The following is a 16,694-nucleotide window of genomic DNA, read 5'->3' as shown; positions in this document are numbered from 1 at the left end:
CCTAGACTGTCTCTTCCTCACAGAAACATGGCTTACCTCTGACTCGGACCCCAGAATAACTGAAGTTTGTCCAAAGAGCCACAAAATAACGTTAGAGAAAATAAAAAAGGAGGAGGAATTGCCATTATAGCCAGATATTCCAAAATGGAGTCAGTTGAAGGTGACTTTTCAGAAGTTGACAATCCAGCCAACTTTTTGGAGGAGGTTCACCACCTGCTACACCATATGCTTGACTTCTGTTTGAGAAGGGGCTCTGATCAGCCAGTCGTCCAGATAAGGATACACCTGGATGCCCATCCTGCATAGGTGAGCAGCTACCACCACCATCACCTTGGTAAAAGTGTGTGGAGCCGTGGCCAAACCAACAGAAGCACCACAAATGGGAAGTGTCGATGAAGGACATGGAATCTTAGACATTTCTGTGATCCATAAAGATGGGGATGTGAAGATATGCCTCCGTCAAATCCAGAGAGGTTAGGGATTCCCCCCAAACTACCGTGACTATAATGGAGCAGACTTTTAGCGCCTCATTTAATGACTTAAAGCTCATAATGGGCCTCCAATCTTTTGTGCCTTACTTGGGAACTATGATGTATATGGAGTATCTACCAGAGCCTCAGTCTTCTTCAGGAACCGGATCTATGGCATGGATGTCCAAGAGTCATTGCACTGTAGCTCAGACCTTAGTCTCCTTTTCCGGTTGCCCTGCTGAGGAGTTGAGGAACAGATCTGGAGGGGGCCGAGAAAACTTGATCTTGTACCACTCCCAAATAATGTCCAGAACCCAATGGTCTGATGAAATCTGTTCCCATTCTCTCCAGAAAGCCAACAGCCACTTGTCAATGTGAGGAAGAGCGGCCGTCATCTTGGTGTCATTGTGGCTTTTTGGTAGTAGGTCCACCTCGGGAACCCGAAAGTTGCTGCTAAATCTCTGTCTGGACCTCTGGAAGGGTGTCTGAAAAGTAACCAGAGGAGAACAAGTTGGATCTCCTAGAGGTACGAAAACCACCTCTGCTGCCTCTGGTGTAACGACGATTCCTGCTGTATGGGAGGGATTTGGGACGGCGATCCTCCACAATGGTCATGAGGTTATCTAAACCTTTGCCAAAAAGCATTTGTCCTTTAAAGTTTAATCTGCTGACAATGGCCTTGGAAGCTGAGTTGCCCACACACTGATCCAGAGCATGCAGTGGACAGAAACGAAGTAAGCCAAAACCTTACTCATGACTGATGATGTCATAAAGAGCATGGGCCACATAATCCACTCCCTCCTTAATCATGTGGGACAGGTGACCCCCAGCTCTGAGAGACTAGTCTGCAATCTTGTATGACAGGCCCATGCCACAAAGGACTTCAAATTGTCTTAAGTACCATGTCCACTTTACAGTCCCATGCGTCCTTCAGCATCATTCCTCATTCACTAAGAAGGGAGGTGTGCTTAGTCTCTTGCGCTACTGCGAAGTCCACATTCGGCTGTGAAAACAGCTTTTGGAAGTTCGAAGTTATCGGACAGAGCCTAGACATAGCTTTGGCTACTTTTAGAGAGTCTTCAGAGGCAACTCCCAATGGTCAGTGACTAAGGAGGTGATATCTGGATGCACAGGAAAAAAGGTCATCTGTGCATAAGTGCTGCTTCTAACAGAACACTGAGAGGTGGAGGGCTGCTGGGCATCAAGTTTGAATGCAGAGAGGGTGTCAGAAATGACATGTGAAGCGGGAGAAAATCTGTAAAGGCAACGTACTGACAGATCATCACCGTGATCTACAGCTGTCCCTGCCTCCAGACCCTGAAAGGAATCCCAAATAATCCAGACATACAGTGGAACCATGTGATAATAACGGCATGGAAAGAGACATCCAATCATCCCAAGCTCTGCTCCAAAGGATCACTGACACTAGGAGCCGGCATAGTATGAGGCAGAGAGCCTGTTTGGGACATGGATCCCTGAGGCAGAGCCAGCGCGTTCATAGGCAGCAGAGCGCTTCCCGGGCCCATTAAATAAGCTTTCCATAAAAGGCTGACAAAATCAAAAACTCTAGCACTGGAGGCCCCGAAGACCCCTGAAAGATCCCAAACTGGGGAATTATGGCCTCCTCCAGTAGCACACACTTGTGTTTCGCCCCCTCGTTGCGTGTAGCCTCTGAGTGGGATCTCTTACCTGCAGACTGACACTGTACAGGCTTTTTGGGGGTCTAAGGCCCTGGAGAACTGATTAGAGGCTGAGCTCAAAGCTCTCACTCCTTCCTCTTGTGCCCTTGATACATGGAACATAGACACTCCTCAGCCAGCAAATCTGCGCAAAAGCTGGGATTGGGACTAGACTGACCTAGGGCATCCACGATATCAATCTTCAAGATCAGTTAGCCAACATCCCTTGTCTAAGTGAAGAACTCTTTAGTGAAGGGGTGGAGGATGCTACTCAAAGACTTACTCAGCTTGAGCAGAGTTGAAATTCTTTTACAAGATCTAAGGCTGAAGCTCAACCATCTAAGCATCCTCAAAGATCAACTATTTATTTCTATAAGAGGCAGTATCCAACAACATCCTCTTCCTCTAAACCTCCACCACAGAAGAAGCAGAAACAAGAGACCTCTTAAGCCCCAGTTTTCAGCTCCTCAGAAACCAGCCCAGTCTATTTGACCTGCTTTTAGAAAGCATAGCCAAAATTCCCCCTTCTTGACCTCTTCTATCATTGACTCTGGACCCTCATCACCACGGACAAATGGATCCTCAAAGTCATCAAGGAAGGTTACTCTATCCATTTTATCACCATTCCTCCAGACCACCCTCCAAGAGAGTCCTTTTTCACATCACAACAGAGGGCCGCCGCGTGAGCAGACTGCTGGGCATGATGGACCACTGGTTTGACCCAGCAGTAGCAATTCTTTTTTTTTTTTTTTTCTTTATCAAATTTTATATCATTATCATTTATACAGATAACAATAAAGAAAGGAAGATCACAAGTAAAAAACGGAACCCTAACTATTATTAAAACATTTCACTAGCTCCTCAAGTCCACATAAATGGGAGAAAATATCCTAGTAATCTAAACAAATCAATCCTCAATATAATCCTTGATCAAAGATCAACATTAATGGTGCATCAATACTTTAAACTCCAAATATTAATTCCGTGATGTCTAACTAACTTCATTAAGTTGTAAAAATTGTTCTAACTGAGTCGAGTCCCAATATACATATTCAGTATCTTTAAATTTTATTAAGCATTTGCAAGGAAATTTTAAATAGAAAGTGGCTCCCAAAGTCAACACTCTTGATTTCAAAGCTAAAAATGCTTTTCTCCTCAATTGCGTGGCTTGGGCCACATCTGGAAAAATCAATACATTATCTCCACAAAATTTCACTTGCTTATTCCGAAAATAAGCTTTCATTATTAAAGATTTATCTATTTCTCTTGCACATGTTATCAATAGGGTAGATCTAGTTTGAATTATATCTTGAGAATCCTCCAAGAAACCAGTTAAATCAAAATCAATTTGTTCCAACTGATCTACACCCATTTCTATGGGAAAAAATATCTTTGTTTGAGGTGCCAGAAGTGGTGGACTATACTTGCCCAGGACTGCAGCACTCACCTAACAGCCTGAGCCAGAGCGTCGGGAGCGGATCTCTGCAGGCACTTGCGGGGGAGGCTGCACTGACGTCACGCGGGTCCTTTCATTGCCAGTGAAAGGGACGCCGCGACTGCACTTCCCTGGAGAAAATATCTTTGTTTGAGGTGCCAGAAGTGGTGGACTATACTTGTCCAGGACTGCAGCACTCACCTAACAGCCTGAGCCAGAGCGTCGGGAGCGGATCTCTGCAGGCACTTGCGGGGGAGGCTGCCCTGACGTCACGCGGGTCCTTTCATTGCCAGTGAAAGGGACGCCACGACTGCGGCGCGCGGCCGCAGGGCATGGCCAAAGGGGCGTGCCCTAAGGGGCCAGCCCCTTGGGAGCCCCTTGGACACTCTGGGAGACTCTGGGAGACAAGGGGAGCAGCACTAATTGTATGTATCTTTGAATTACTATGGGGAAAAGAAAGGGGAAACCAAAAGTATCAACACCTAATTTGCCTGGTCCCATAGAAAGACACCTTGTTTCAACCAGTGCCTTGGGCCAAAGTCAGGGAGTTGACTCGCTATCAGGGGCGTCTCTTAGTCCCTCAGGAAGAACTCCACCGCCTCCACCAAATGTTCCAGTAGGTTTGGATCCTAATTCAGGTTCCAGTTCTCAACCTGTTGGAGTACCTGTGCAACAGGTGTCGTCCTCATTAATTTATGGGGCCATACCTAAAGCCTTATCATTCCAAGATGAGGCTTTATTTGCAAGAGACTCCCAGGTAGAGCCACAGGAGGTTACGCTTAAAGATTTATGGCAAATAAATATTAGAATGGAGGGGTTATTAAAGTCAGTGGTGACTCAGGATGTAAAATTTTCACAGGAGGTGATTGAAAAGTTGGAAAATGTGGATTCTAACTTGAAAATTATGGAAAAATGTATTAGAACAACTGAGTCTCATGTGGTTACATTGCAAGCTGTGACCTCAACAACAGTTAAAGATTCTCATATTACTCATATGAAATTTGAGAAAATGGAAAATTTTCAAAGGACAAAAAACCTAAGGTTAGTTAATTTCCCAAGAACCCAATTATTATCCCCAGAAATATTGATTCGGAAATACTTTAAGGAAATATTGGGATTAATTATGCAGAGAATTTGCCCATAACTAATTTATATTATATTCCTCAGAGAAAGAAAATTCCCGCAGTAGCAATTCTTATGTTCAGGAAATGCAAACTCTATTTTAGCTAAATGCCATAGAAGTAGTACCCCCTTCTCAGAAAAATCAGGGGTTCTACTACAGGTATTACTTAATTCCAAAGAAGATGGAAGGTTTTCATCCAATTCTTGACCTCCGAGCTTTAAACAAATATCTAGTCAAAGAAAAGTTTTGCATGCTATCTCTAGAGACCCCAGTGTTCTCCATAGCATCTTTTAGCCGGGTGCTCCACCAAGCTAATTTAGGTGAGCGCCCAGCTGTCATCTCACATGATATTGCAGAAGAGGAGAAGCTGGAAGTTTAGAGTGACACCCTTCTGCAAAGTTAATGACTAGGGGGAAGGAACAGCTATAGTACAGGATCCTACATTTTCACTACAGAAAGTTAGCTTTGTTATATGAGCAGATTTTCAACCAGTAATGGTGATAGTCTTGTACAATATAAGAAAATAGATAAATACACCCCTAGGAGGAGGTGGTGGAGAAAGGAAGAAAACCAGTAACCTCTTACCTATGTAGTGTGGAGCAGATGCTGCATAAGAGAACAGAAACAGACGTTTGTGCAGGATAGGGCTCTGTGTATGGTGAATTATCCCACTAACAATCTGAGAAAGGACCAACAGCAGTTCACATACAGTATGGTAAAAGAAAACAAAAACAGACAATTTGAGAAAAAAATTCAGGAAAATTACACATAAAACATTTAGGGGCCCTTTTACTAAATCTTAGTGTGTGCTAACTGAATTAGCATGCACTGAATGCCAAGATGCCTGTTTTATATCTACATGTATGTGCATACCATTTAGAGCAGTGGTCTCAAACTCAAACCCTTTACAGGGCCACATTTTGGATTTGTAGGTACTTGGACGGCCTCAGAAAAAATAGTTAATGTCTTATTACAGAAATGACAATTCTGCATGAGGTAAAACTCTTTATAGTTTATAAATTTTTCCTTTTGGCTAAGTCTTAATAATAATATTGTCATTTATAGCTAAAGAGACATATGATCAAGAAACTGTTTTATTTTACTTTTGTGATTATGATAAACATACTGAGGGCCTCAAAATAGTACCTGGTGGGCCGCATGTGGCCCCCAGGCCGCGAGTTTGAGGCCACTGATTTACAGCATGCTAATTCCATTAGCATATGCCAAGCTTTAGTAAAAGGATCCCTTAGTTAAAATGTACTTGTAAAGCTAGGAAGGTAATAGTTTGAGCATTTCTTTAATCATATTACTTGTTCAACAGTTAGCACTTAGGTACAATATTAGGAAATAACTTGCAGAATTTTGCATATATGTTTAAGACTATCAAGAGATTAAAAAAAAAAGAGAGCGATTATGTACTTACCCTGGTAAGCTCTTTTCCAGTAGATAGAAACATAGAATAAGACGGCAGAAAAGGGCCACTGGCCCAATAAGTCTGCCCACTCAAAGGACCCTCTCCCCTAAGCACTTCCACAAAGTGAACCCACATGCTTATCCCATTTCTTCTTAAAATCGAGCACGCTGCTTGCCTCAATTACCTGAAGAGGAAGATCATTCCAACAATCAACCACTCTTTCAGTGAAGAAATACTTCCTAGTGTTGCAATGAAATCTCCCACCCCTGAGTTTCAATGGATACCCTCTTATTGCCGTAGGTCTTGTAAGGAAAAATATTCTACCTCAATACGGCCAATTACATATTTGAACATCTCTATCATATCTCCCCTCTCTCTGCGTTCCTCGAGAGAGTATAGCTGCAACTTACCAAGACATTCCTCATATGGGAGATCCTTGAGTCCTGAGACCATCCTGGTGGCCATTCGCTGAACCGACTCCACTCTCAGCACATCCTTTTGATAATGTGGCCTCCAAAATTGAACACAATATTCCAGATGAGGTCTCACCATGGCATAACAACTTCGGGCTTCCGGCTGTCAAAACTTCTTTGGATGCATCCCAGCATTTGCCTAGCCTTGGATGAAGCTTTCTCTGCTTGGCAGTCTTCATATCTTCACTAATGATTACTCCTAGGTCCCGTTCTGCAGCAGATCTTGTTAAGGCCTCACCATTCAGATTGTAAGTATTGCATGGATTTCTGCTGCCAAGGTGCATAATTTTACATTTTTTGGCATTAAAACTCAGTTGCCAAGTTGCGGACCATTGTTCCAGTAAGAGTAGATCCTGCGTCATACTGGCGGGCATTGTGCTTTTGCCCACTATGTTGCACAGTTTAGCATTATCGGCAAATAATGCAATTTTACCTCGAAGTCCGTGAGGCAGGTCCTGTACAAAGATATTAAATAGGATGGAACCCAAGACCGAGCCCTGCGGCACTCCACTGATCACTTCTGATGCTTCGAAGGGAGTACCATTTACCACCACCCTCTGAAGTCTGCCGCTGAGCCAGTCTTTAACCCATGCCGTCAATGTTTCCCCTAATCCCAACAAACTCACCTTGTTTAATAACCTACGGTGTGGGACACTGTCAAAAGCCTTACTAAAGTCCAAGTACACAATATCCAGGGACTCTCCCATATCTAGCTTTTTTGTCACCCAGTCAAAGAAACTGATCAGATTGGATTGGTAGGACCTTCCCTTTGTAAATCCATGTTGGTGGATAGGCGAGACATGCCAGACAGATGGGAAGTTTTACCCATGGACTAGTGTGCCATCTGCAGAATGAATCCACTCTGGATTTTTTGTTTATTCCTCTGCTGTACTTAACTGGGCTCCTTAGCTCCATCTACTGTTAGTACCCAAGAACTAAGAGCCACCAAATAAACGTGAAGTAGACACACCCATCGCAATCAAGTTCAGCAAAAACAACCGTTCTGCTGAAGAAGTAACATTAGTACATCAACAGCAAACAGCTGACAAAGGCCTCAAAGGATCTCAGAAACTATTCCCGCAAAAAAAAAAAAAAAAAAAAGCAACATATAAAGTATTCTGAGGACCTGAGGAAAGCTACCGAAGCTGCCATCGCTCGGACTTTATGCCCCGTAACTCGACCGTGCAGCGCGAGACCAGCCTGAGCGTAGCAAAAGGAAATACAAGCAGCCAACCAGTTGGACAAGGTGCGCTTGGAAACTGGGTGTCCCAACCGATTGGGGTCAAATGACAAAAACAATTGTGGAACTTTCTGATGAGACTGAGTGCGTTGGAGGTAGAAAGCCAACGCCCTCTTGCAGTCCAGAGTGTGGAGCGCCCCTTCTCCCAGATAAGAGTGGGGCTTGGGAAAAATACAGGCAAGACAATGGTCTGATTGAGATGAAAATCAGAAACCACCTTGGGCAAAAACTTAGGATGGGTGCGGAGAACCACCTTGTCGTGATGGAATACAGTGAAAGGTGGGTCAGACACCAAAGCCTGCAGTTCACTCACTCTCCGAGCTGATGTGAGGGCAAGCAGGAAGATCACCTTCCAAGTGAGAAACTTAAGAAGACATTTATCCAGAGGCTCAAACGGAGGTTTCATAAGTTGAGCCAGGACCACATTAAGATCCCAAACCACTGGGGGAGGTTTGAGAGGAGGATGAACATTCAAAAGACCCTTCATGAAGCGGGAAACTAAGGGATGAAGGGAGAGAGACTTGCCATCGAGGGGTTGATGGAAGGCGGCGATCGCACTAAGATGTACACGAATGGAATTGGTCTTCAGGCCAGAGTGAGACAAATGAAGTAAATAGTCCAGAACCGAAGACACAGGGACTGACACAGGGTCCTGCCGATGAGAGGAGCACCAGGATGAAAATCTAGTCCACTTCTGAGAATAGCAGAGTCTAGTCGAGGCCTTCTGTGAAGCCTCCAATATCTCCCTGACTGACTGAGACACCGGAAGAGAAGTCAGGGGGAAAGAAACCAAGCAGTCAGATGAAGAGACTGAAGATTGGGATGTAACAGTGAACCCTGACTCTGAGATAGCAGAGAGGGAAACAGAGGCAGAAGCAGAGGATCCCTGACACTGAGTTGAAGTAGAAGGGAAAACCAAGGCTGGCGCGGCCACCGAGGGGCAATCAAGATCAGAGTGGCTCGCACCGATTTGAGATGGACCAGCGTCCGCAGAATCAGAGGAAAAGGTGGAAACGCGTACAGAAACCTTCCCTCCCAATCCAGGAGGAAGGTGTCGGCCTCGAGACGGTCCGGGGAGTACATCCGGGAACAGAAGTGAGGCAGTTTGTGATTGAGGGGGGAAGCGAACAGATCTATCTGAGGAGTTCCCCACCTGTCGAACACCTGTCGCAAGGCCTGAGAATACAGAGACCACTCATTCGGCTGGAGGAGGCGGCTGAGTCTGTCCGCCAGACAATTCCGCTCTCCTTGTATGTACACCGCTCGAAGGAAGATGTTGTTGGAAACCGCCCACTTCCAGAGGCGTAGAGCTTCCTGACAGAGGGACCAGGACCCCGTCCCGCCTTGCTTGTTTACATAGTACATTGCCACCTGGTTGTCGGTACGGACGAGAACCACCCGTTCGTGGAGCAGATGTTGAAAGGCCACAGCAGCGAGATAGAGGGCCCGAAGTTCCAGCACGTTGATGTGACAGCGACGGTCCTCTGCTGACCACATCCCCTGAGTACATAGACCATCCAGATGAGCCCCCCAAGCGTACTCCGACGAGTCCGTGGTGAGTACCTTGCTGTGTGGAGGGGCGAGAAAGAGCAAACCTTTGGAAAGATTTGAAGAGTCGGCCCACCAGCAGAGCGATCGTTGCAAGGAAGGAGTCACTGTCACGGAATGGTTGATCGGGTCCCGATCCTGATGCCATTGAGAGGCCAGTGTCCATTGAGGAATCCGCAGATGGAGACGGGCGAAGGGTATGACGTGGACGGTAGAGGCCATGTGGCCCAGAAGCGTCATCATCTGCCGTGCTGAGACTGAGGTCAGCAGTGAAATCAGTCGACTCAGACTTACTAACGCCTCCAGACGCGGAGGGGGAAGGAAGGAACGGAGGCGAACCGTGTCCAGCACGGCCCCGATGAACTGTAAGGACTGAGAGGGGCACAACTGGGATTTTGGAAAGTTTACCTCGAACCCCAGACCCTGAAGGTAAATAATAGTCTGTCGGGTCGCTGAGATAACCCCCTCCCTGGACGGAGCTTTGATCAACCAGTCGTCCAGGTAGGGGAATACCTGAAGACCCTGAGAGCGCAAGGTAGCTGCGACCACCACGAGACACTTCGTGAAGATCCGAGGTGACGAGGCGAGGCCAAAGGGGAGGACTCGGTATTGTAAATGAAGGTCTCTCACCTGAAAACGCAGGAACATACGGAAAGCGGGATGCACTGGAACATGTGTGTAGGCCTCCTTCAGATCGAGGGAGCAGAGCCAATCGCCCTCGTCGATCAGAGGGTAAAGAATCGGGAGGGAAAGCATCCAAAACTTTTCCCGCACCAGAAATTTGTTCAGGCGTCTCAAATCCAGAATTGGGCCCAGGTCTCCCGTCTTCTTCGGTACCAGGAAGTAACGGGAGTAGAAACCCTGCCCCCGTTGGTCAGGGGGACCACCTCCACTGCCCGCAGGCGAAGCAGGTCTCGAGCTTCCGAGAGAAGGAGGGACAACTGAGCCCGATTGGGAGGGCACACACTTGGAGGGCTGTCTGGAGGAATCTCCCGAAAGTTGAGAGAGTATCCTGATGAGATCACGCCAAGGACCCATGCGTCTGACATGATTTGTTCCCAACGAGGGTAAAAGGCTCTGAGGCGACCCCCGATGGGAAGGAGGCCTGGGACTGTGGCGGAGGGGACCAGCCCCCATCCGCGTATCCCGTCAAAAGGATGGGGGCGGTTTAGCTGCCGCAGGCGGCTGTGACTTGGGCAGAGCCCAAGGATGAACTTGCTGGCATCGGGGCGGAGGCCGCGAGAAACTAGGGGTAGATTTTTGTGGGGTAGTGGCGCGGAAGGGCCCGGAATGGTCTGGAGGCGGGCGGTTTAGGCTTAGGCCGGACCAGGGACGCAAACGAGCGCTCGTGCTCAGAGAGGCGTTTTGTAGCCGCTTCGATGGTATCGTCAAAAAGTTCCTTGCCCACACAAGGGAAGTTAGACAACCGGTCTTGTAAGTTGGGGTCCATGTCGACCAGGCGCAACCAAGCCAGGCGATGCATGGCCACAGCGAAGGCTGCCACCCTGGAGGAAAGCTCAAAGCCATCATAGGCCGCATGGAATTAATGAAGGCGTAGGTTGGAGAAATCCTCTAGGAGCAGGCCAAACGCTCGACGGGAGGCCGGCAAGTCCGTCTCAAAGGTTCCCAAAAGTCCGATCAGGTGTTTCAGGTAGGACGTAAACGTGAAGGTGTAATTTTGCACCCTTGAGGCCATCATAGAGTTCTGGTATAGTCTCCTGCCGAATTTGTCGAGGGTCCGACCCTCCCTACCCGGGGGGACCGCGGCTGAGACTTGGGAGGGGTGAGCCTTTTTCAAGGAAGATTCCACCAACAGCGATTGGTGGGAGAACTGTGGTTGCTCAAACCCCGGGCAGGGCACTGTCCGGTATTTAGACTCCATTTTGGAGGGGACAGCCGTCACCAGATAGGGAGTCTCCAGATTCCTGATAAATGCCTGCCGGAGCACTGGGTTCAGTGGCAGGCAAAGGGACTCTCTAGGTGGAGAGGGCATATCCAGTTCCGCTAGGTACTCCTTAGAATACCTTGAGTCGGACTGAAGGTCTAAGTCCAGAGCGTGACCCATGTCCTGGACAAATCGAGTGAAGGAATGGCGGGATGCTCCCGGAGCCCCGTGAGGGGACGGTAAGCGAGACCTCCGCTGGGCTGAAAAGGATGGGGAAGCTTCCCTCAAGTAGCGAGGCTCACGCTCCGACCCGCGATCCGAGACCGGGGATACACTGCGAAAGTGTTCCGGGGTCAAGGACCTGTTTCAAGTTTTATTCGGATTTTATATACCGCCTATCGAGGTTATCTAAGCGGTTTTTACAATCAGGTACTCAAGCATTTTCCCTATCTGTCCCGGTGGGCTCACAATCTATCTAACGTACCTGGGGCTAAGGAGGATTAAGTGACTTGCCCAGGGTCACAAGGAGCAGCGCGGGATTTGAACCCACAACCCCAGGGTTGTGAGGCTGTAGCTTCAACCACTACGTCACAGACTCCTCCTCCTGTGTCGCCTCGAGGAGCCCCTCGGGGACGCCGGCGGGGTGCGAGGCACCGACCGATGTCGAGTCGGAGTCCTGGACCCGGACTCCCTCGGCGAAAGCCTGGAACCTCGGACTGGAGCCCCGGACCGAGGGGGAGTCAGAAGAATCCGAGGGTTGGAGAGTGATAACTCCGCTGCCCTCAGCGACGGGACGTCGGGGAGCGGCCTCGTGGAGTGCGAGAACTTCGGGCCTTTTTAGAAGTCCGGCGGTGCGAGGGTTCGATCTGTTTAGACCTACGCTTCGCCCCGCGGCGGTCCGTGGGGGGAGAGCGTCCCGATCGCCTCGGCGAGGAATCCGAAGAGGATGAGATTCGACGAGATTGGCGCACCTTGCCCCGAGGGGGCTCGACGCGAGGCTCAGGCTGGTCCGGCGCACGCGAGGTCGAGGTCGGGGACGGTTGCAGGTGGGCCAGCGCAGCGGACAGCTCCGACGAGATCATCGCCCGGAGCATGTTCTGAAAAACGGGCATGGACAGCATCGAGGGCATGTCCGATGCCGCTGTGCACTCCACCGAGGGCGACCTCGATTTTGAGTATTCCCGGGTGGTGGAGGCACGTCAAGAGGACTTGTAAGACTTCGTCGGGGCCGTAGGTATGGAACTTCCACCATGTGCCGCCGGCGTCCCCGAGGCTGGCTTCTTCGCCGGAGCGGAACCTGATGAAGGAAGAGGGGACTTACCCGGAGCCGAGGACTTCTGGGTGCTCGAGGACTTCAGGGTCGATTCTCGAGGTGGTGCCGAGGTACCCGAGGCCGAGGTCAAGGCCGGGGCCGAGGCCGAGGTAGAGGGCTGGTCGGCGACGAAAAGATCCGCTATGCGGGCTTTTCTTTGACGGAGGGCCCGGTTCTGGAAAGTAGCGCACTGGGAGCAGGAATTGGTTGGCTGATCAGCCCCTAGGCGGAGAATGCACCGGCGATGCGGGTCTGTGATGGAGAGAAGCCGCACGCACCGAGAGCACTTTTTGAAACCGGTCAAAGGCCGGGACATAGAAAATGAAACCGGCCGCGGCCCACGTGGCCACGACAACCCAGAAGCCTCCGGGTTGCCTCAAAACAAAGATGAGCAGGAAAAAAGAGGCGCACAGCGACTTTAAACTCTAAAAATAAGAAAAATAAGAAAAAATGTAGTGCTAGAAGGCACTTGGGGCAGAGCCTAAAAATACACGATTTCTAGGCTCCGCGGATAAAAAACGAACTGGAGACCACGAGGAGGGGATGCGCCCTCTAGTGGAGCAGGAAGGCACGAATGCGTGGTGCAGCAGAGCAAACTTAAATCTTCAATCAAGTTTGCTTGAAAAGCTGTCCGCATCGGGGCTCCGTAGATGACGTCACCCACATGTGAGAATATCATGCCTGCTTGTCCTGGGATAATCTCTTTTCCCAGGGCAATAGGCGAGACATTCTAGACAGTCTCCAAAAGCTAGGGTGGCCTTGCTGCGCCGGCCCGTAATACCAAGAACCCAAAGGCAGAGTCCTGTCTTGCTGCCACATCCACTCTATAAAACTTGGCAAACGTGTAGAGAAGACCATGATGCCACCCTGTAGATCTCCTCAGGGGAGACAGCTCTAGCTTCGGCCCACAAAGAAGTCACATGCACTCTGATGGAAATGGGAGACTGTTTCCCAGAAAGAATATAGGATGACTATCAGCACAGGGGAGTTTACAGTTTATTACACTTGATATATCGCCTTTAAGACCAAACTCATTCAGCAGTTTATATAATAAAAATAGTAAAACCCCAGAAAGAAACTATATAAATAAAAGCCCACGCCTATAAGGGGGTGCTGAAAAGTTCTCAGCCCAACCAACTTCCTAAAATCTTTTTTTGTTGTTAAGAAAAAAATTACCACATAAATTGAATCAAGAAAATCAGGAAAAAGTCATTACGATTACGTGCTTATAACAAATCTTATATGAAATAGTTCACATCATGAGAGAGAAGAAGAAGAAAAAAAAAATCAAAACAAGCAATCACAGGATAATACAATCCTAAGTACTAGTGTCATTATCTTTTCCACTAATAATACCCTGCCATCCACTTGAGAAGAACAACTGAAAATAATCATTTTAGGCCAATGAACCTGAAATCACTAAGTTTTTATCAGCAATAACACTGTCAAATTGATCAGGTTCAAAAAATATATAACTCTTGCTTCCAAAAAAACTAAACATTTACAGGGAAATTTCAAATACACTTCCCCCTCCGCATTTGCGGTGATAGGGGAACAAAATGGCAGCAAATACTGAAAAATCGCAAATAACTTTTCGTATGTTATTAGCAGTTTTTCTGTAAAAAGCCCTAAAAAGATTTTAAAAACGCAAATAACCTGACCAGCAGCATTGTATCTTAAAGCAGACTTAGCTTGCTAATGAAATCCAATAGCTGGAACATATAGCACATCAAGGTTTTGCTATCCAACACTCTTGCCTCTAGACCGTTCCATGCGCTGTACCCTGAACACCTGAAGTATCGATCTAAATTGAACACACAGTTTTGCTGGCAGCTAGAGACAATCAGACAGCACATGGGTTATGATCCAACAGTCTACTTCTCAGAACTTGGTGCAACCACTGCAGAGTAGCACAAGGATCCCCACTACCCCTACTCTATTCAACCTATATACTGCCTCCCTTGGGACATACCTGGACAAACAAGGCATTACCTCCTATAGCTATGCAGATGTCATCACCATTCTCATACCTTTTGATCAACCAAAGATCACTATAACAGACACACTATACCGTACACTGGAAACAGAAGCGACTTAGATGGAAGATCACAAACTGAAACTCAACCCAGACAAAACAAAATTCATCCTCCTCGAAAATAACAAAGTTCCAACTATAACCAACATCAGTGTTCTCCCCAGGGCCTTATAGCCGGGCGCTGCGCCCAGCTAATTTAGATGACTGCCCAGCAAATCCTGCTACTGCCGCAGATGCTCCTTCCCGGGCTGACTCGCCACCGAAAATTGTGTGTGACGCCTGCCTTGTTTTTTTGGCAGCATGCTTTTACTTGCTTCAGGCCTTCCTCGTTGCCGGGATCTGCCTACTTTCTGTTTCCGCGAAGGCTGGACCCGGCAGTGAGGAAGGCCCGAAGCAAGTAAAAGCAGCAAGTTGTAAGCTTCCCTCCGGGATGCTACTTCCGGTTTCAGAGGGAAGAGAAGGGAAGCCAGCACGTACACGATAAAGAGCCCCGGAGGGAAGCTTACAATTTGCTGCTTTTACTTGCTTCGGGCCTTCTTCGCTACCGGGTCCTGCCTTCGCAGAAACAGAAAGTAGGCAGGATCCGGCAACGAGGAAGGCCTGAAGGAAGTAAAAGCAGCAAGTGGAGTGGTATACCATTTGAGAAAAACAAACGCACGGACATCGGACCCGATTCTGCTTGCTCTTTTAAAGCTCCGATCCAAGCAACCTTGGTGCCTATTGTGGATGATAAAGTGGTCAGTCAGGAAGAATGAAATCAAAAAAGTTCAAGTTTAGTCGAGCTGTGATTTGAACTTTATAGGCATTTGTTTTTCATCCTTTAACTGGCAGGCCATTTATTAATCTTGCAAAGTCTGATACAGGAAAAGCTAGAAGTGCATCAGGATTTAAGGAGCTTGGGGTGTGCAAATCCACTTAATGCAGAAATTACAGTAAAACGAAATCACTTTTCTATTTCACTGCAGCTCTATGAAGTTTTTCGAGCTAATGTTCTTTTGCACTTGGCTATAGTCAAATGATGGATAGGAATATGTTTATTTCATTTAAGCTAAGGGAAAACAATATTTTTTCTGAGTATCCTTTAAATAATGGTTCACAAATTAATTCAGCCTGTTTTAAGGCTGGGTTTTGTTTTTCACATTATTGCTTCTGTTTTTATAATCCTTAAAAAATAAGAGGCAATTCTCCAAGTGGGTTCTTCCTCGTAGGCACCCTGAGACTGTACAGGGAACGACTATTCTATAGCAGTGAATGGGCTCCCAGGTTCTATTACAGAATGGTAGCATATAGCCTTAGATTCAGGCACCTTACAGTTAAAGCAGCCATAGAGCTGATGTAACTAAGCATGTCCAATTGTGGGAGAAATGATTTTATTTTCAGTTTAGTGATCAAAATGTGTCTGTTTTGAGAATTTATATCTACTGTCTATATTTTGCACTATGGCCCCCTTTTACTAAATCGCAATAGCGGTTTTTAGCACAGGGAGCCTATGAGCATCGAGAGCAGCGCAGGGCATTCAGCGCATCTCCCTGCGCTAAAAACCGCTATTGCGATTTAATAAAAAGGGAGGGGGTATATTTGTCTATTTTTGTATAGTTGTTCCTGAGGTGACATTGCATAGAATCATCTGCCTTGACCTCTTTGAAAACCTGCAGAATATAAATGTTAATTAACATTTTCTCTGTGTACAGTGTGCTTTGTGGGTTTTTTAAAAAAAATTTATTGCTGTTAGATTATTTTCACTTGGTCATTTTAAAAGTAGCTTGCAAGCCCAAAAAGTGTGGGCACCCTTGCTGTAGAGCCATTTCTTGTATGACTGGATCAGCTATATTTATCTTTTTTTTTTTTTTTAGTTGTTTAAATTCATGCAGAAATAAATGGCTAGATTGAACCTAATGACTTCATTAACGCCTTTCCCTTTTTTAAAGCTCTATACCATTTGAAAGAGGGCAAATACTTCTTTAATTTAGTAAAAATATTCTGGCACAAGTGTCAAACCTTAAAAAAGGAAGTCATATTGAGCATTGGAAAATAAAAATAATAATTAACTAATAAAAATAGTACACATTTAGGGCTCCTT

At 47.0% G+C, this 16,694-nt stretch overlaps 1 protein-coding gene across 3 annotated transcripts in view; it reads right to left on the bottom strand.

Annotated features, from left to right (window-relative positions):
* Window positions 1-16,694, bottom strand: part of MTMR12 (myotubularin related protein 12) — a 320,826-nt gene that overhangs the window by 167,922 nt on the left and 136,210 nt on the right. For all 3 annotated transcript variants that reach the window (XM_033933370.1, XM_033933361.1, XM_033933379.1), the window contains one exon: window positions 5,293-5,386. In XM_033933370.1, the coding sequence (XP_033789261.1) occupies window positions 5,293-5,386 (94 nt within the window). The remainder of the gene's footprint in view (window positions 1-5,292; window positions 5,387-16,694) is intronic.

Source organism: Geotrypetes seraphini, chromosome 1, assembly GCF_902459505.1.
Source record: "Geotrypetes seraphini chromosome 1, aGeoSer1.1, whole genome shotgun sequence".
Lineage (NCBI taxonomy): Eukaryota > Metazoa > Chordata > Amphibia > Gymnophiona > Dermophiidae > Geotrypetes > Geotrypetes seraphini.
This window is presented reverse-complemented; position numbering and strand designations above follow the sequence as displayed.